The sequence below is a fragment of the Uloborus diversus genome, chromosome 10 (assembly GCF_026930045.1).
Source record: "Uloborus diversus isolate 005 chromosome 10, Udiv.v.3.1, whole genome shotgun sequence".
NCBI classification, from domain to species: Eukaryota; Metazoa; Arthropoda; class Arachnida; order Araneae; family Uloboridae; genus Uloborus; species Uloborus diversus.
In genome coordinates, this window is record NC_072740.1 from 55,547,791 (window position 1) to 55,569,876 (window position 22,086).

The 22,086-nt window shown below is 33.8% G+C and overlaps 1 protein-coding gene across 1 annotated transcript in view; it reads left to right on the forward strand.

Annotated features, from left to right (window-relative positions):
• The window catches only part of LOC129231245 (glycogen phosphorylase-like), a 143,458-nt gene that overhangs the window by 87,126 nt on the left and 34,246 nt on the right, over positions 1-22,086 (forward strand). Inside the window, 3 exon segments of the mRNA XM_054865523.1 lie at positions 16,754-16,862; positions 20,542-20,673; positions 20,761-20,872. Coding sequence (XP_054721498.1) covers positions 16,754-16,862; positions 20,542-20,673; positions 20,761-20,872 — 353 coding nt within the window.

Sequence of the window (22,086 nt, forward strand, 5' to 3'; positions counted from 1 at the left end):
TAAATTTCAATCTTTTAAGTAAATTAGAAGTAACGTATAGACACGCTTTATGTTTTGAAGCTTTCATTGTTAAATATTTAATAGTAATAATTTAATAATAATACATATACAGTTATCTTCTAAAGTTTTGGTCAAAAATTTCTCTATTTTTAACTGCTTCACTTATATTTTAATGGTATAATGGGGGGATTCGCTCACCAACCTCCGTTCGTTTGACAGTTGATGATTTTAATGCTTTTCGGCGTCTCAGGACATCCCTGTCTGTCCGGCCCCCGAAGGTTTAGGGAGGTGAGACAGCGCGGAACTGCTTCCCCTAGATGTCCTGTGTCCAATGACACCGGTGTTGACCTGGTAGACATTGCCAGCAAGGCCCGACTAGGACTTTTGAGGACACTAGGTATGAACTTCAGTCAGTGCCCCTCCTCCTCGCTTTTTACAATATACTGCAGTAATAAGCTTATAAACTAATAAATAATTTAATAAGTAAGCAAAATGAACTATTTCTATTAGCCCCACGTGCACTTGACTAATTGTACAAAGCATTCAAAATACCAACAAGCTTGATATAGTATAAACCAATGCTGCACGAAATATTAGTATGTCAAAATACTTAAAGCGTTTATACAAGAACTTTATCATTTTATAATAACAAAATCAATTTTACAACGAAGTATTACAACATGAGTATCACTTTTTGAAAATTGCTTGCATTATCATATTCCTTAATTTTTAGAGTTAACTTATTCTTGAATGGAATAAACTACATGTGTTGGTAGGGTGTACGTAGTTAAAATATCACCAGATAGGTGACGCTCTAAGCAGAGCAAATATTTCACCATTTCACTTTGCCCCGCTATTTCACTGTGCCCCACACATTTCATCTATTATACTTTATTGTATGTTCTTTGCAGGAGTTATATTGTTAATCGAAACAAAAACCGAACATTTGGCGTATGTATATTTTCGTTCTTGCAATCCTAATTTAAAATTGTTTGAGTAAAATATATATATATATATATATATATATATATATATATATATATATATATAAATATATATATATATATATATATATATAAATATATATATATATATATATATATATATATATAAATATATATATATATATATATATAAATATATATATATATATATATATATATATATATATATATATATATATATATATATATATATATATATATATATATATATATATATTTAAACTCTACTAGTAATAACTACCGGGTAAACCAGAGATCCGTATAAAAGAAGTTCTGCTGTACTTCTGTCATATTAATCATAAGCAATATTTGTTATAGTTTGAAAAGAAATAACGTTTGCTTAATTTTAAATCATTTTTGAACAGGGGAAAAAAAACAGTTAAAGTAATAAAACATGGCAGAGAAAAGTAGCACTCTGTTAAAAAATCTGTCAGAGAATATGAGAGTGTAGCGAACCGTGCTTAATTTCCTACCGTGCAGAATTTATTTTATTACATTATATTCTATTGAAATTGTAATAAATTACTTTGTGTTGATTGAGATAATTTTATTTTCAATTTAACGTTTGATGGTTGATGTTTATTATTATTCTGAAGAATAATGTACGTAATTTTGATGATTTTCAATTAATATTTTTATGATCGGTAGACTTAAGAAAAAATGCACTCCTAAAATATTTTGGTTGCGTGATTATTTATAATTAAAGTATTGATTAGCAGCAAGAAAAAAAAGTAAAAGTGACAAACTTTGCGTTCTTTATTGCAAACCTAATTTTCGCCAATGAGTTTAATTTTCCTCTGTGTATCGAAAATTCTTGAAAATTATAAGTTTTTGAAATAAGGCCAACTGCCATCTACTGACTGCCAGACTTATCCTTTTTTTTTTTTTTTTCAAATTTAGAGATAGTCTGAAACTACGGTTTTATCTTATGAAAATATTAGTTTTAAATAAGTACGCAATTCAATTTATAGATTGGCCTCTTTTTGCTTTTATTAAAGTTAAATATTTCTTTATTTTTTGTATGATATAAATTAAATAAAAATAGCATTATCAAGTTCTTTCTAACAGTCTAACTAACTTTGTTTTTATTAAAGTTAAATATTCCTTAGTTATGTATATGAATATAAATTAGAAAAAAAAAACTTGAAGGCTGCTTTTCGCCTAAAATAGAATATCCAATAAAATTCTAAAGTCTAAAATTTCAGTTTTCGATTTGAAATATTGAAAATTGCCTCGGAGTTTCGTATCTGGTAAAAAAAATATTAATATCTTATGTAACTAAGAAACATGTACCATAATGGTCAACTCATTATTCTTGCACAGCCAATTTTTCCTATTAAGCTATTTGTATTTTTATTAACAATTTTAATGCGTAACTCTCTCCTAATGCGTTGTTAAGTCTCCTGAACTACATATAATGTTGAAAACATTTTACCGTTACGTCTCATGAGGTACACAAATTTTATCTCATTTGTACGCCATTTGAAATCAAGAATATTGGGTTTCAAGTGAGTATGATTTTTATGTATCGACTGTCATTATACAAAATAACTCTGTCTTTTAACTATTTACTCCTGTTTCTATTTTCCGTCTCTGATTTTACTGTTATAGTCGGGATACTCGTGTTTAATCTTTCATTACATATTGTAGTCATTTTAGATGTTGTAGTCGTAAATTGTAAAGAAAGCAAGAAAATGGTTATGTATAATGTGTTGAAAAATTTTACCGTTACCGTCTCATGAGGTACACAAATTTTACCTCTTTTGTATGTCATTTGAAACCAAAAATATTGGATTTCAAGTAAGTGTGATTTTTATTTATTCACTGTCATGGTACAAAAATAACTCAGCCTTTTAAATATTGACTCCTCTTTCTATTTGCCATATCTGGTTTTACTGTTATAGTCGAGATATTCATGATTAATCTCCCAATAGATATATTATAAAGTCGGTTTGGGGTCAAAACTTCGCGGCCAAAACTTGCGCTGTCAAAACTTCGCGTGGTCAAAACTTTGCCGATCCAATTACTTCGAGTGTCTAAAAATTCGCCTATGCAGAGCTTCGCGCGCGTGGGTAGAACTTCGCGCATTCATATATAACAATGAACTTCCATAAACATATCATATAAACTTAGCAAACAAGTAAAAAATGTATCTTTTTTTCGGGGGGGGGGAGGGGAGGGGCGGATTGTTCAATGATTTCCAGGAACGCATTGGACACACTACGTAAAAAAACTAATTTTTCATAATGAATTACTTGATTGCAAGTTAATTGTGTAAATCCTAAATGAATTTAAGCATAGCAAGTTAATGAAGTAATAAATTGATATAAATTTGAAGATTAAGATTAATTGATCACTTTTCCAAAAACGATAAATTTATTTTAATGTTCTTTAGCTAACTGAAAAAATTTTTATGATTAAAAATTTTGTATTTCATTTTAATTTTTTTTCATCATTTATTCCTAATCCTATTTTAATACTATTTTTTCAAAATTTGTCAGTAAAATTCAGAAGCGATCCGCCCCCCCCCCCCCCCAACTTGCTTTCCGCGTTGTTACTCATAATTCGCTCGCCTCTCCATTCGAGCGAGAAATTGAATGATCCAGAATTTTTCATCATTTCTGGTCATTTCAGGTTGCAAAAATGTTCTACTGGGAAAAATACCGGAAATAGTTTCCGCTGAACTCGGTCGCTATATTGGATTAAGCAATACAGAACGGTCGTTATACCTCAAGCAAATTAACATAGATTATATAAGGATCAAATTGAGACTTTTACCTTTGGTCGTTATAATAGAATGGTCTTTATAATGTGTGGTCGTTATAACGAGCGTCGATTGTATATGTAATTTAAAGATTTTTTTCACATTAAAACAAAAATAATTTGATTTTAAGAAGTTTTATTATAGATGCGAAAAGTAATACACGCGCGAAGTTTTGTTTGTGCAAAGTTTTATACGCACGAAACTTTGAATGCGCGAATTTTTGTCCGCTCGAAGTTTTGTCGAAGTTTTGACCGCACGAAGTTTTGAGCACGCGAAGTTTTGGCCGCGAAGTATTGTTTAGCGAAGTTTTTACTCATTACCATAAAGTCATATACAAATGAACTCTCTTAATACGATCACGTTTAGTACGAAATCACGGCTAAAACGATCATTTTGTTCGTCAAGTTTCGTTTGATACCTAATTACGTTAAAAATTTCACGTATAATACGTACATTATATTTATAGTCTCGGCTAAGACGAACAAAAATTTCTGACCTCTTTACTTAAAATGTTACTACTGTAACTTTTTTTTTTTAGAAATTGTTCATCATTTTGTTAAATAGTAGAAGTCTCATTGTGTAAAAAGAAGAAAATATCAAATATTTTACATAGAAAATAAAGCCCGTTCATTTGATTATATGTGAACATTTCAATTCATTCGGAGATGAAACTGTTCATCTTCCATCGTGAGTTACAACCTATTCCACGATTGTCGATTATCATTTTTCTTTTTCAATATTCTCCGAAAACATTCATTTATAAGAAATAGGTGATTTTTTTTTTCTGAATGTGCTAATAGTTAGATAACAATGTGTGTAATTGTAGGGGTGCTTTTTAAATATAGGTTAGCATTTCTTCGTTTTTTCAGTGCACTCATTCACGGTTGTTACGAATAGCGGTCAATACGAACAAATTCGTAGATTTTTGACATTTCGTATTAACCGAGTTCAACTGTATTATAAAGAAAGTGGGAAAATAAAACCTACCATCTTGAAAGTTTTTGAAGTTTATTTGTGAATGTCATGTTAGTATGACGAGATGTCAAACAATGTGTTTTTTTCTTTTCAGAGAATATACTACCTTTCCCTTGAATATTATATGGGACGGACTCTTACAAACACCATGATTAATCTCAACGTCCAGAGTGCATGTGATGAAGCTCTCTACCAGGTAATACATTTTAGCGAGTTAATCGTCTTATTTATTTTGTGAAAATTTGCATAATGTAAGACTGTTAAAATCCAAATTTTCATTGGTAGTAAACCCATTGCATTCCAAAAGTTAAAAGTTTGCCTTAGTTTAGAAACAAATAATGATGAAATCAACATTTCATGAGCGCAAAAGTTGCATTTGCAGAAAGTTAAATTTTAAAATGTTGAGTGCAAGACGTGGTTTGCTCCTTGGTGAGATAGAACAACTGCATTTGACTGGTGGTTAAGATGCTGTTTTCAACATGAAAACTGTTTACAAACCTTTTGCAAAGTATAATTAATTTACGTATCCTTGAAATATTTGTTATGGGACCAGTCAAAGAATTAAATAATTTCGTTGTCTGATGTTGAATCAATTATACAGCGGTTCCCCGTTTAACCTGCAAAAAAAGCCCCTATTTTCGCAACCGTTGATCTTAGATGCATACTTCCAACTGTGAAAATGGTTAAAATAAGGTGTAGAGTTATGATTTTAAAAGTTTGAAGTCAAAAAGAAAACTAGTGAAACGAGATATCTAACTTTTGATACGGACCCTAGGTCCCCTCCCTTAACTTATATTTAGGGACAAAATCTCCGTTGAAAAATAGTGCAACGCAAAACATTTGAAACATGTGCGACCAAAATTATGAGATTGGAATTTATCGCCCTTTCAGAAGAATGGCAAGTGATCGATATATAAAAGCAAAATATTTATGCGAATGTTATGCTAGGAGGTGTAAAAACACACAACAAAAGCTCGTACAGTTTGAAAAACACACTTTATGCACACATATAATTTTAAACCCTTATTAGCCGCTATATTTTCCCTCAAAAAGTGTTACTGACTGCGAGTTTAAAGTGGTGTAAGTCACAAAACGCTGCGTTTCATATCAATATTTGCCGTACTAATGTCCAACTTTTTGTGTTGAAATAATTTTTCCATGGTGATTATTTCCCAAAATATCAGAAAGGGGATCTAAGATCCAATAAAACTTTAGATTTCGTATTTTTTCACTAATTTACTTCTCTTCAAACTTTCAATATCTTAACTCTGCACCTTATTTTGATCATTTTTGTGATGAGAAGTATGCATCTAGGACCAATAGTTACTAAAATAGATGCTTTGCAGGTTAAACGAGAACAAGCTGTAGATTTTCAGAGATTTGAAAATTTTCGATTTTAAGGGCTGAAAGAATATTTGATAATGTTTCTACGGGTTATAGCGACAATCCACACACACACACACACACATATATGTATATATTAAAATGCTTTTTCTTTTGTATTTTTATAAAATGCAACCTTTTGCGTCAAACTTGGTTGATCGATAGACTTAATAAGATTTTTTTTATTCGGTTTGCATTTCAGGTAATCTAAGGTAGTCTTTTAACTCATACGGACCTGATTGCATGTATGATAGTCAACATTGCGACACATTGCCATGGACCTAAAAATAAAAGATGGTACGTTCTAGCCGAAGTACGTCATAAGAAATGTTACTCATAAGATGTAGCGCAGAACGTCAATAAACAGAAATGCCCGTAATAATATTTGTAGAAATATAAATAGAAGATTTATTTAAGTTCTCAAAATAAAATACAGTCAACTCTCGTTAACTTGAAGTCTCAAAGGCCACTTAAAATATTCGAGTAAGCTGTAGTTCGAGATATCGGAAGTTCCTTTCTCAGCCTGCTGAATAATATATATATATATATATATATATATATAGTTTTTTTTAGGAAGTTCGCGTAATAGAGTAACATAGGATAAAATTAATTAATAGTACTAAGTAAAATATTTTTGCAGAGAATAAATTGTATTAAGATACTTCGATAAAGGATGTTATTTTTTCACTGCTTACATTTTTTATCGCATCTTAAAACGTCAAAGTTTATAATTTTGAAGCCCAGTTTCTTTTCTTTCGATTTCAGTTCGTATTGCTTTCAAACATCCTTTTGTCCTAAAAGCAGAATATTTGAGTCATCCAGAAAAATAAACGTTACTTTTTTTAATTTTTGCCAAAATAATTTTTAAGTTTTTCAAAGATTAACGATCAATAAAATTTTATGTTGTCAGCGACTGGAAAAAGTGCTCAATCGGCTACTTCTCATGTATTTCTGCAACACTGTGCGTTGAAGTGCATTGTAAATAAATTATCCCCCTCTCACAAACTGATAGGCAAAGCAATGTGCTAAAGGATATAAAAAAAAAACTTATTTTGGCTGCAATTTTATGCATAAAATGGAAACTAAACGCTCGTAAAAACTTCGACTTAAAAGTAGTACATTCGAGATATAAAGACAACTTGGTATTGAAAGCACTAAATTATTTCGAGAGGGAATGAAAACTTTGAGATAAAGGAAATTTCGAGTTATAGGGCTTCGAGCTATCGAGAGTCGACTGTAAAGGAAAAAACATAAAGAAATTTTTTATATTGTTTGCAAAGAACACTATTTTTTAAAGTAAATATTAAAAACTGTTTTCTATAGATTTTGAATAGTAAACACAGTCTAGGAATTACTAAAAACGTTTCGTAAATGTACGTCTAAGTGAGTTTACCGGTTTACATGCTACAAAAAAGTGTGTACTCCGAAATCAACTTTTTGCTCGAATCTAAAAAACATTAATATTTTCATTTAGTTCGTTGTAGCCAAACTGCGAAGCATTACATTGTATGGCAGGCTGAATGATTTTAATTGATTGATTTAAATCAATTTTTTCAAAAATATTTTTTAATTTAAACCCTAGAAATCCTCCTTAGAATTCCAAATTTCACTGCTTCTGCCTTTTTCTTTTAGGCAGTACAATCTTCATTATTTTCTCTAAGGCTTATACTCACTGAGCCATTCTTGTGTATACAAAGACTCATATTGACGTTCTCAATCTGAAAATTCAAATTTTTAATGTGGCCAGTGGTCAGTAGAAATTTTAAAGCCGGGGGGTCTAATTTATACTACTAATAATTACTTTATCTTTATCGAGAACTTTTTTAAAATGAAAACATTCAGTCATTCTTAAAACATTTCATTAAAAGGTGGATGTAGAGAAAAGTATTTGCAAATGGAGCCATTGTTTCATATTTGTATGAAATTAAAAAAAAAAGAAACGCATAGAAGTTAATATTGCCTCCACCATCAAATCTTGCTAAACATTTAAAGCATGTACGTATACATTATTACAATAGATAGAAAAATATAGTACGAAAAATATTTATCAAATGAAAAAATTGAAGTTTTAAAAACTAATTATAAATGTGTACCGTCATTGTACGTAATCCAAAACTACAGGGTATTCACAAATGCCGTGTACGGAGTTTGAGAGGAGGTAGGGAATAAGATGACAAGTAAGAATTATGTAAGAACATATGGCCCCAAACGCAATGCTGACAGCTACCTTCCTACAAAGTCAGAAACTGACGGATGCGAAACAGCTACAGGTTTATTATGCAAAGACGATTCATACATCATTTTAGTTTTTAGCAGAGATTTAAAGCCGTTGTTAAAATTTTGGCCCGAAGCTATAATACGCGTGTCACAACGACAACGCAGCACATCGACGAAAGCTTGTGAAAATGGCTCGTCACTGCTATGGCCCGTGTGTATATTGTTTTTGCGAAGCATAATATTCTCGTAGCCGCAGGCCGCAAATTTAAACAACGGTTTTTAAGCCTTCTTTAAAAATTAAAATGCTGTGTGAAATCGTCTTTGTGTAGTAAATTTTTAACCTGTTTCGTATCCGTCTGTTGCGGTCACTGCAAAGATCATAAGCGGCGCATTGTCATCTACCAACAATGTCAAGATAATCAGCGAGTGTGACTTTGAAAGATCGTGGGGTTCTGGAAAACTGCCAAAAGCATGAAAAACTACTATCATAGTACCTATACTTAAACCAAACAAGCCAACCCCGCGGTTCAGACCGATTGCTCTCACCAGCATTCTTTGCAAAGTGATGGAACGCATTATACATCATAGAATGATTGATTTTGTCATATAAATAAAGGTAATAAAATTTTACCAAACAGCTTTTTTTACAGAAAATACATTCAACCGCGGATCAATTATTTTACTTCTGTCAATATGTATTTGATGGCTTTCAAGAACGATTGCCAGAAAAGACTACTACTGTTTTCTTAGACATGTCTTCTGCCATTGACAGAGTGTGGCTTCAGAAACTCATCACACTGATAAATGACTATGGTATTTGAGAGCAAGCTCTGATCTAGATAGATGACTTTCTGAGAAAGAGAAAAATTAGAGTGCGATACAATGGCCGTTTGACCAGCTGTACAAATCTCTTTGCTGTTGTTCCGCAAGGTTCTGTTTTAAATCCCCTACCCTTTCTGCTTTACGTAAACGACATTCACCCTATCCTTGAAAGTAGTGCCAAAGTAGACTTTTACCCTGATGATATTGCGATTTGGCACAGAAATGAAGATATCGGTAATTCAGAAAATGTTCTACAGGAATCCCTCAATGGTATCATCAAATGGACGCAAGGCCGAAAGCGAAAGATTAATCCTGAAAACGACCACCCTTTGTGTCTTCTCAACAGATAGAAAGCACTGAAGTTTAATTAATCTAAAGTACAAAGTGCTGGTACAAAAAGTTGCATCAACCTCGCATTTTCACAACAATGGGATTATGTGAGAAGTTTTGGTCGACCGATTAACGATGAATGTATGTGAAATTCTGCAAAACTTATGAAACAGCAGGAATCCGATAATTGTTTACGTAGATCGGGGCTGTTTCCGGGCCAAAATAAACTGCTGACCCCATGCTCATTTTTCCATTTCTGAACCTGCGTGTGAGTTTAGAGAAAAAAAATTACTTAACCCCATGTCAATTTAAGTGTAATGGCAGGATAAAGGTTTTTAAATTGATACTTGCCAGTTTTGCCCCATGGCATGGAGCAGAATCATTCTGGAAAATGACGTTTGGAACTGAAGTAAAGTGATCCCGGATAGTAGGAAGCAATTTTCCCCCCCAAAAATGCCAATATACACCTGAGCGTTTACTGTTCCTTGCACAAAGTGAAGCCCACCAACTCCTTGATCAGAAATACATCCCCAAATCATCTGGGATACGAGATGCTTGACTGTGTGTTGAATGCAGTCGGGATGATATTCCTCTCCTTTGCGGCGTGGGTGATGCAATTTTTTTTACTACCACATTATATATATTGAAGGCGAATCACGAAAGCCTATCACGAAAACATCTAGTCCTAAATATCTAGGAATTACTTTGCATGCCAAATTGAGATTTACTGAACATGTGAAGACATGTTCAGGATTGTTCTTTTGATCATAGTTTTTTTTTTTTTTTGTATTTAAACAAAAGGATTATTTTGATTTAAAAAATTGTTTTATTTTATATTTTTTTCATTTTTTTAAATTTTATTTATTTATTTTTTTAACACCATCTCGTATCATGGGACGCGGGAGCCTTCCCGCCGCCAAGAGAACCAAACGTCAGCAGCCAACAAAAGCAAATCCATCGCCAAGAAAGATGAAAGAAAATAAAAGCGACCAAGAACAGTTTACACGACAGGGTTTTCTGGGTTTTTCACCCCTCAGTATCTCAGCCCCATGAAGACCCGCCAGTGTTGATTTTTGGTATACTCAATCTCTAGTGGCCCCTGACGACGTAAACCAAAATACAATCCCCTGGACCATCAGGGGGAGGAGGAATTTAAGTTATAAAATCGCTGTTCCAAAAAGTTTTCGCTTTCTTTGACAGGGCTACAGCCCAGACGAAATGACGAATCTAGCTGAAATTTCGCACACACATTCCTTGTGCCCTACTGATGTGCCTTTTTTGCCATTTGACCTCCCTGCCCCCTTATTTTTACTCCTCAAATCGTACCTTCCCGGGGTTCTGCAGCAGCTCCCCGGGGGACTGTGGTAATGATTTTTTGTATACATATTCTTGGGGGGACATTGACGACATATCCAAAAACTTAAATCCCAGGGACATCATGGGCCGGAGTAATTAAAGTTTGAAAATCACTAATTTCCCCTAAATTCATGTGTATTTACTTTCAGCTTATAGGGTTTGTTAATCTCTGACAGCAATTGCAATGCTAGAACAGATCTAAGATCTAGCAATTGTTCAAAAGTTGCCTTTGGAAATGAAATTCAATCAGGACTAATAAAACAGATCCAACAGTTGTAACTAGACTTTAAATCGCGGATATTACAAATTTGGCACGGCACTGCGCATGTGCGCGGACTTAGCTCATTGGGCTTTCTGTTTTAAGATTCTATGTTTGTTTATATATAAGCAGAGAAGCATTAATGAATGAGATTAGAATACAGTCCACCCCCCAGTTTTACCGATAAGAATTTTCTTTCCTTCCTGTTTTTTAGTTTTGATATATTTAAGGGGGAAGAAATTTTAAATGTCGGCGAAACTATATGTAAACTCTACGCATACGAATATGATACATCTAACTTTGTAATTGAAAGCGAAAAATAGCACTTATTTATTGATTTGCTTATTTTCTAAATCAATGCATTTTTCACAAAAATAACACATTATGAATTGAAATATATGAAATATGTGTGGATATCCGTATTTTGCAGTAATTTGGTTACAAGCAAAACTTTTGCAGTTTAAGCAAGACTTTTGAAATGAGCTAAGTCCACGCTCATACGCGGTTGCTATGGCAAATTTGTGATATCCGCGATTTGACGTAGAGTACAGTTGCATACATCTTCTGACACATTCAAATTTAGAGTAACGGCACCAGTAACAGACATGCTTCAGACATCGCTCTCAGGTTAACTCAATTTTCTGACCCTTTAAATGTAATTAGATTTTTAAAACTATTTTTCTCCTATGCAACTACATCTCATCTAACATTTGGTTGCTTTTGGATCCTCTGAATTAATCAATTCTATTCTTATTTGCTAAATTTCGAAAAAAGCTCCGAACCCCAGTAACAGACACTGAAAAATCTGATGATACCCAGTAACAGACAGGCTAAAAGGATGAGTGACAGACAGGATGAGTAATAGACAAAATTCCATTTTTCTCATAAAAATTTTAAAACGTTCTTTGTTTCTAGTACAAATTCAAATGAACAATAATTGAGTACCTATGCAACTAGAAAATTTTCATCACAAAAAAAAAAGTGTCATTCTAAATTCAAGTTATATTTTCGGCAATCACGAGCGTGTGTGTGTCTTTGTGTGCGTGTGTATGTAGGCGTGTGTGTGTGTGTAGGCGTGTGTGTGTGCATATGTATGCGACGGTGTGTAGGCGTGCGTGCGTAGGACATGGACGCAACCTGGAGACGGTTTTCGTTAGAGGAGCAGCATCGGGAGGGGTTGGACGACGGTGGTGCTGCAGAGGAAGGGGGGAGGGAGAAATAAAATCATAGGAACGTCATTCGAAGGTCGAATGAAAACCATAAGCAATTCATGATTGCTCAACTGAATTCAGCCTTTGAGTTTTTAGATATTGCTGAAATATATTTCACAAAAATTCAAACTACGTCTTGCTTGTCATCCACCCTGAATCCGACTTTTCTAATCCCCAACCATGTACTGAACTTAATGCTATCTGGGATTCTTACGTATTTATGGATCACTGTTGGTGATAGGAGATGCCCAGCAGCGTTTGCAGTGAATAAAATTGTGACACATTCTTTTTCATCATTGTTCACAACTTGGTATACATTTTTGTCACCTTTCATTGCAAGCACTCGGGATACCATTGGGTTGAGAAAAAAAAAAAAAAAGCAGTTCCGTCGCAATTAAAAATTCAATTTGGATTTTCTAAAGTGCCAAGATGATTGTTATCTTTTAAATAGTCGTAAACGGTCTTGAACAAGTTACCTAGGCTTTCTGTAATTACTTTTGAACGGGATAATGTCAGGTTTTCACTGATCCTATGAGCGACTGAAGGGTTCCATTAAGGAAATGTACCATGAGATCTTCTATCAGTAAAATAATTATTTCTCCATAATTCCTTTAAGAGCAGCTGCACACTGTCTAAAAATTCTTCTTTTAATATCGGAAACCCTGCTTTAGATGATGGGGCAGAGTACGAGTATTTTCTCCTCATCCTTTGAAAGCACTAGGTCTGGACCTGTCCTTCTTATGCTAGGATAAACCTCTTTCACTTTGTTCAAAAGTGTAACTCGTGGGGCTCTATTTTTCCTTTCTGTAGCGAAAACACTCATACCATTACTATTTACATCTAATAGGGCAGTTTGCATTTGTTTTTTCACTGTTAGAGAATTTCCTAGCGGGGGGGGGGGGGCATTCTCAACTGAAAAAAAAGAGCTTTATTCACTATTCTGAGGTTTCAAAAAATATGGCATGAGTAACAGACACCCTGTCTGAAACTAGTCACGTTGTTCGATTTTCAATTTTGAACCTGTAGGCACAATCAAATCAATGAATAACCTCATCTGGAGCGAAAAAAAAGATAAAAATGAAAAATCCTTCAAGGACCAATAACAGACATGGGTGTCTGTTACTAGAAAAGCGAGATTTCTGGGGATGAGTAACAGACATAGCTAAAACTCACATTAAAAGTGATTTTTACGTAGAAAACGATGTAAAAACTTAAAAGAGCATATTTCAAACATTAAAAATACCTCCAGCATATACTCATGTCGACATTTTACAATGCAAAATGATGGTTGAAAACACTCACCTACTTAACGTAAACAGCTAGCTGCAGCATGAAACACCAGCATACCTCGAGGTAGCTATTCATAACCTTCCAATACTGCCTTTAATACTGCCTTTTAAATACCAACCGGCTCATAAAATTCACTCTGATAACACTAGATGACTGCACTGAATTCATTGGAAACAGCAATATCAGTTTAACACGCCTAAAATTCTTATTATTTTAATCCAAACTTATGACTGTCTGTTACTGGACCCTTGTCTGTTACTGGTGCCGTCACCCTAAAATATTTAGAGACCTGTTTTTTTTTTTATTTTGCTTGGTCATAACATACGTTAGTTTGTCTTTTTAGTGAACTTTTAAACAAAACTAGGTATTAAACAAAACAAAGAGTTCCATCAAAAGAAAAGTTAATCACCCAACAATTAAAATTATCCCATAAAACGTAAAATAATCCACGATTTAAGAAAAGAAGTCGCTAAATAAAAACTGAAAAGCTAGATTAATATAGCCCGCAAGGGGCCATTCATTAATTACGTAAGGATGATTTTGGCCATTTTTGACCCCCTCCCCTCATGTAAGGGGTACGCAAGATTTTTCACTTCCCCCATTCTTACGTAAGATTCCATTTCGATTTTCAAAATAATAAAAGATCGAATCTTACATCACTGGAATCGTTAATAAATTCACTATATTTAGATTAAACGTTTTCGTGTAAAGAAATATTTACTAAGACGTGGGAATCTAGACTGAATGTTTTTTCGACATTTTTTGTCTATGATGCGATACTAATTAAGAATAAAACATGCCAGCGCGATTCTTTTATTATATTTTACACTAATCATTATTTGTAAAACAAAGAAAAATCAGCTCATCTTAATACGTTTTTTACCTTTCAGACGCAAATGAAGTATGGTCTCTGCGAAATCCCTAGACCGCACGATTTCTAATGTAAAATATCGACTTGTAAAATATTACGTAAGAATATGGTTGACCCCTCCCCCCCCCCCCCCAAAAAAAAAGTAAGGGTATGTAAAGATTTTTCCAACCCCCCTCCCTCTCGGGACCCTTACGTATTTAATGAATGGCCCCCAAGTTGTAAAACATTAAAGAAATAACTTCATGAAAATGTTGAATAATCCGTCAAATAAAGAAGCTGTAATAGAATTTATTGCGAAGTTGTAAAATACTTGAAAACATTTGATTCAAAATATTGTATTTTATTATCCAAGCAGTTTTCTTTGCAACAGAGAGGTTACAAGGATTGCAATAAAATTTAAACAGCCCAATTCTCACCAAACGAACATACAATCTTACTGGTCAGAAAATAACATGACGTAAAATTAAGCTTGCCATTATTGTTCCTTAAAAACACAAAACAACGTTGTTTCAATTGAATATTTATGACTTGAAATTCTCAATTCTAAGAATACAGACAAAGTAATAATATCAGTGTAAAAAGATGTGATATTTCAGCAAAAACAACCCTGTTGTAAAAGTTTCCCCGCCAAGAAAACCTTCAACTCTTCCACACAAAAAAGAAAGCCTTCATCCTAAACCAAAAAACCATCAGCCTTAAAAAGTCATGCTATCTAGTTTGCCCGCCAAATATCTGCCAAACTATCATCCACCCTCTTTTCTTTCATCATACCTACTTCCGATAGAACCTCCTCCGACCTTCAGCTCCTCAGAAATATGGATAGATCCTTTAAATTGGTTATCTTATTTGGCGGGAAGCTTTTTGCTCACCAAGCAATCACCTCAATTAGAAAAGCTTCCCGCCAAACAAGATAACCAATTTGAAGGATCTATCCTTATTTCTGAGGAGTTGAAGGTGGGAGGAGGTTCTGTCGGAAGTAGGTGTGATGAAAGAGGAGAAGAGGAGGGATGATAGTTTGGCAGATATTTAGCGGGCAAACTTGATATCATGACTTTTTAAGGCTGAGGGTTTTTTGGTTTAGGATGAAGGCTTTCCTTTTTACTTCCTTTTACAAAAAAGGAAGTATTGTATTCGCGAAAAAATTTTCACTCAAAAATCGCCCTTAATTTCCATTTTGATCACCCCCAAATGAATGTTGAGTTTTTTTTTCGATTCGACCACATGCGGAAAAGTGCCTAAGAATGTATAGACACGCGAAATATCCATTTTGACCATCACCGAGGTAATTACAACGACTTTTCTCGTGACGTCTGTATGTATGTGCGTATGTGTGTATGTGTGTATGTGCGTATGTGCGTATGTATCTCGCATAACTCAAAAATGGTATGTCCTAGAAAGTTGAAATTTGGTACATAGACTCGTAGTGGGGTCTAGTTGTGCACCTCCCCTTTTGGTTGCTTTCGGATGTTCCTAAGGGGGTCTTTTGCACCTTTTTGGGGGGAAATCATTGTTAATATCAATGCAAACTTAAGTGGTGTTACAATTTGGCGGACACTTGGCGATATATCGCCAGTCTTTTGGTCGCCAAGTTTTGTCGCCAACTTGGCGGAAAATTTGGCGATTTTTTTTTATCTGGTTTTAATTTGGCCATCGTTTTTAATATTTAGAGATTAAACTATTGAATCACATTAAAATTGCCAATAATGGGAAAATGACATTAAAATGGAGTAAAAGGAAGTCATGTGAGGCACACATCAGCTCGTTTGTGGGGAAGAGTTGAAGGTTTTCTTGGCGGGGAAATTTTTACAACAGGGTTTTTTTTTTTTTTTTTTGCTGAGATAATATTTATTCTAGAGTAATTCTTTGAGAAGATTACAAGCGGAAGTATGTTGTATCCCATGTGCGTTCTAGTCTGTGTCAGAGTGTAGTTTTGCAGTTGCATGAATAAGAGCAAGATTTGAACTGACGAATAACTTAATTTTAGTAAATAGAATTTGTTAATAAGTCTTCATGTAAATATTTATTATTACATATGTTTGAAAGTATTTATTTGCATGTTTTTTTCGTTTTTCCTTTCTGTGTGTGTGTTAGTCTGTATGATGAATTAAAAAAAAGTGTATAATTTGTACATTAAGAATTTAAACATTACTTTTCCCTCCGAATTTGTCTGCATTTTATTTCTATTATTTTATCTTAGCTTGGCTTAGATATTGAAGATCTAGAAGACATGGAAGAAGATGCTGGATTAGGAAATGGAGGTCTTGGTAGATTGGCGGCTTGTTTCTTGGATTCGATGGCAACTTTGGGCCTGGCCGCATATGGATATGGGTTGCGATATGAATATGGCATATTTTCACAGCGCATTAAAAACGGAGAGCAGGTATATTTTACTTCATTCATTGTTTATTTCAGTTTAAGAGTGATTTAATAGCAAAAAAATGCGAACTAAATGTATACATTAAGTATATTAACAGTTGTTACTTCAATACATTATGCTTTTAATTATATGCATGAAGGTCATTGAATGCTTTTACTACTTATTAAGTAAACACACCGAGTTTACTTATAATGTCGATATGAGTTTTCGAAACTCGTAAAAACAACAATCTAAATCCAAAAAATTGTGCAAACAAAAATGTACACAGCATTGCGCAATGTTATTCAGCAAACTTTTTTATATACTGCTCAAATTATAATTTGTTTTTCAAAATTGCACTTTATTCTTCAGTCAACAGCACATACAGTGCGATCTAAAAATAACTGAACTATTTACTGATAAAATAAAATTAGCATGTTAATATGTTTTAAAGCTCATATTCATTCAAAATAGGATCGATTTATCTCAATACGACGTTTTGAGTCAACCAATTTATCCATTGATTTTTTAAAACTCGGTTTCGGGAATGTTCTTTAGCACATGCCTCGCGGCTGCTTGAATAGCTAGAGCATCATCGTAAAAAATCAGGAATTTTGAGAGATCGCACACCTGCAGGTGGTCAATGGTCACTTGAGACATTTGTTTTAGATGAACAGAAGGCATCACATAAACATGAAACATGAATCAAAGAATTGATCTTAATATATCCTTGAATCATAACTAGTTCCATGAATCATTATAATCAAGGAATTGATCTTGCTGTGAAAATACATTAATGCGGGCTGAAATTCAATTAATTTCATACATCAAATATAGAAGTTATTTCAAGAGTTATGAAAAGTTATTTACCAACTTTTTTTTTTCTTTTTATGCTGAAAAATAAGAAAGAATTATCGCTCTTTCAGTAAAAAAAAAAAAAAAAAACTTGTCCATGCTTAGTTTCGCTTCAACATTGATTTATATTAAAAATTATTTTTATAGTTTCTATGTCTTATGTTTCATTAAGGTTACTTATTTTTCGAAGTTCCCACAACTTCAACAATAACTTTTTTAGGCCCTTTTTTACATTTTTATAAATATTAATTTGTCTTTTTTTGTATTAATTTTAAGAACCGAAAACAATGTGCAAAAATTGTTTTAAAGAAATTATAATACCTTAAAATTACTCAAGCTTAAAGTTATATTTTCATTCAATTTCAGTTTTTCTTTAAAATTGTTTGTATTGTTTTAAAACTGATATTTCCAACAAATGCTCTTAGAGTAAATTGGAATCGGGGAAAAAAACCCTATTTAAACTTTCTGTAAGCTTGGAAATATAGACTCTGTAAGAACACCAAAATATTAACTATTTATTCAAAATACATATTTTTACAAAAACATTTTAAAAATGAAACAGTCTTGTAATTATTTTTGTTCTTAAATCCTTTGTCCACAATCTGTAGCCTTTTTTTTTTTTTTTCAAGAAGTTGAATATTTTAAAAAGAAATTGAACTAGAACTTACTGAAATATCACATTTTGCTGAAACGACATCTCAGATATTCTAATGCACTTTTTCTACAAATTATTTTTTTTCGCATACATGGTTTGGCATTAAAAATAACGTGTTTCGTTTTTCTTAATTTGCTTACAAATTTTTTCTGGGTTAAGAGCAATATTGAAAGGAATTATACAGTTAATCAGTGCCACAAATTTTCAAATTTAACTTTTAAAACATTGTATTCGAATTGAAAGGGGAGATTAAAATCGCGTGCGCGCTGCATTCCATCCATGTTTGGTCAGTCAAACCATGAACCCATTAAGTCTACAACCCATCCGCTTCTATTTTCTCATTTATAGTAATTATCCCGATTTATAAAGCGCTAACTTAAAAAATAAACCAAAAAGTTACACCTCTGAGCTTCCACATGCATCTCTGATTTCAGATGAAAAAAACAAAATGCTGGTTTGTAACGTTTTATTTTCTGCAATTTATAGATGTCAGATTTCTACAGTCCTTGTTCCATTGCACAATAATCTTTGAAAATCGAAAATGTATAAAAAATATTAAATGTACATAACAAAATAAAGAAATTTAGAGACCATCAGCGTTAAACTCCGATTGAAAAATTTGTATTGCGTGGGGAAAGGGGCGTGGTCTACTGTGGCATAAATGACGTGAGGCCACTCAGGGGTCGTTTCTTCTCGCGGCGCTTTTAGGGCAGTCACAATGCTTAATAAGTACTGATTTTTTTGTGCGGAAAAAGAATTGGATTTTCGGATTTAGGAGATCATTTTTGATAACTTAGCATACAAATTTGCAAAATTTACGAGATGTTGTTGTTGTCCATTCTGTGCTTCTAGTTATAACTCATCTATGATCTCGACACGCAGCAAGCAAAAAAAAAAAACTCTACTCGCGCGATTGAAAGCTCAACGCACGTTGCATGTGAATGCCATAACAGATCGCATTAATTTTTCAACTATCAGCTTTAGCTCTAAACCAGCGGTTCCCAATCTTTTTCACGTCACGACCCCTTTTTCGCAACCTAAACAACCCGCGACCCCCTATGCGCTCCCCCCTGTATATAAATGTGTGTGTGTGGATGCGTAGACATTGCTATTTATTTTACATAGTAATTGGAGGTGCTTGAGATATTTTATTTATGCTTTATGGGTAACACACAATGAGTGAAGAAGAAAAAATATATATATATACAGTCGCTATAGTAATGTTAAACATGTTATACGAGTTTTCATTATATTGGGGCCGAAAGGATTGTGGCACTCACAAGGTAAGTGTTTCAAAAATTAAGCCAAAAAAAAATAGAATAAGATAGGTTTTCTTTGATGACAATGACAAGGGGAAGTTCATGAACCCTGACCAAGAATTTTTCAAATTTCCCAGAATGTTCTAAAAACGAAATTTTTTGCGATCTTTAACTCTGTAAAAGGAGATATTAGCTACTACACAAGAATTTTTTTCAAAATTAAAATTCCAAAAATCCATTTCTTGTCTATTTTTGATGAAGTTCAGGAACGAAATGAGGTTCGGGGCTCTTCGCCGGATTATTTCCAAAAGCAAGTCCTAAAAACGCAACTAAAGGACATCTTTTAGGACAAAAGTTGGGGTTTAGAGAATCTCTCACAGAAATGATTCGAAATTAAAGTTCCGAAAATGAAATTTTAGACAATTTTAAAGAATGTTAGAGGAAGGCGAATTCGGCCCTCTTTCGCGGAAATTTGTAGAGATTAAAGTCATTAAACCAAAATTTAAGAAAATCTTAGAGGATATTGAGGATCAGGTACTCTGGTTTGGGAGGGGGGGGGGGGTAATGATGCAGCCGCAAAAGTCCCTCTCCTGGATTCACCACTATGCTCAAGTATTGATGCTACTCTAAAATGATGCAATTTTTCCTCTACGTAATTTTAGTTTTCAAACTGTGCAATGATATATTTTTTTTTATTTAGGAATTACGTCGCGACCCCTTGAGAAATGCTTCGCGACCCACAGGTTGGGAATCCCTGCTCTAAACCATTGATAATTCTGACGTTTATAAGAATCCTGCTCGCGTTGGATACTTATGGAGTTGCCGTTTGTGAAAATTTCCTTATGCCGTTTTGTGTTTTACACATTCAATACACTTTGTCGCTCTACAAGTAATTTTTGATGTAATAAAAAATTTTTCATGTTTTTCTTTCAAGATTGAGGAACCCGATGACTGGTTAAGATTTGGAAACCCATGGGAGAAAGCCAGACCCGAATATACCCTACCCGTGAATTTTTATGGTCGTGTAGAACAGACTGATAAAGGTTGCAAATGGGTAGACACGCAGGTAAATTTATTTTTAGTTTCATTTTAATACTTGTTTCTTGCTGGTTATTATGGCATTAATACTGTATAATGTATATATTTTTTTTAGATTGTGTTCGCTATTCCATACGATAATCCCATACCTGGCTTTAGGAACAATATTGTGAACACAATGCGATTGTGGTCGGCCAAGTCTCCCAACAGTTTCAATTTAAGGTTTTGTAAGTATTTATTTTTTGAAAAAAGGGTTCTTGAATGTAATCTTGTTTCCAAATATTTGTCGAATGAAGCACCTTGGAGCAAAGGGGTGTAAGTGATATGGAAATAATTAGCACGAATGCTTTTAATTTACTTTTTCAAGGTCCGTATGGTCGCGAAATGAAAATTTTAGTGAAAATCAGATGACGCTACGTGTAAGATGTATTGCAAGATGTCTCTAACGGTATACTGCCATGGGCAGGTAAACGGCAGTTCCTGCACAAATGAGTTTGCAAGTTGGAATTTGACTCCCCCCCCCGAGAAAACCAAATAATCAAGCTTGTGCAATAACCCTTCAAGCGGCCGTGACGTAAAATTCCTTCAAACAGTGATGTATTGAAGAGCGGTCGTGTCGAAAAATTTGGCCTTGAATATTCTGCTTCGAGAACGGCTGCGGCATTAAATTCTATGGAAGAATATTCATGGCGAAATTTTTCGACACGGCCGCTCTTCGATACATCGCTGGGTGAAGGAATTTTACGTCACGGCCGCTTGAAGGGATAAAACTAAAGTACAATAGATAACAAAAATGAAAAAAAAAGAGAAATTTACAGTTACTGCTCTTTACGTGTCCAACGGCAGAATACTAGTCTATCATGTCAGTTAGCAGGTGACTGTGTTGAACACTCAGTGAACACTTCAACGTAACTCGAGCAATAGAATATCCTGCGAAGTGTGAATGTAATTCAACGTCTACATGCAAGGGACTGAGAAGCAAAGGGTTGTTTGACATTTTCTAGTTTTGAGTAAAACGCGTTTAAAGATAACGTTCTAGGTAGGCTTTCATTGAATTGTTTTCCTAAATCATGCTGTATAACAGAACCTACCGGGGCTACTAATATTATCTCTTGCCTCAAGCGAGAGGAGAGGTTTCCCTACTATTCGTACTGGTTATCTCCAAATTTTTCATTTTACCACTTACATCCCTTTGCTTCTCACTGCCTCAAATGAGTAATTTGTTCGGGAAGACTTAAGAGTAATAGCAACGTGTTGGAACAGGAACGATTGGAAACTTCGGAGAAAAACGTAAAGATGTTCACGATGAATAGTGTCATTGCAGTAAGAACATGGCCGCTTTTCATCATTTTACTAACATAAAATGCTGGTTCGGAGGACAAAAATTTGGCTCAGACCGGCGTAGTGTAGGACCAGGCTGTTGCCTTCTATGAAGAGGTTT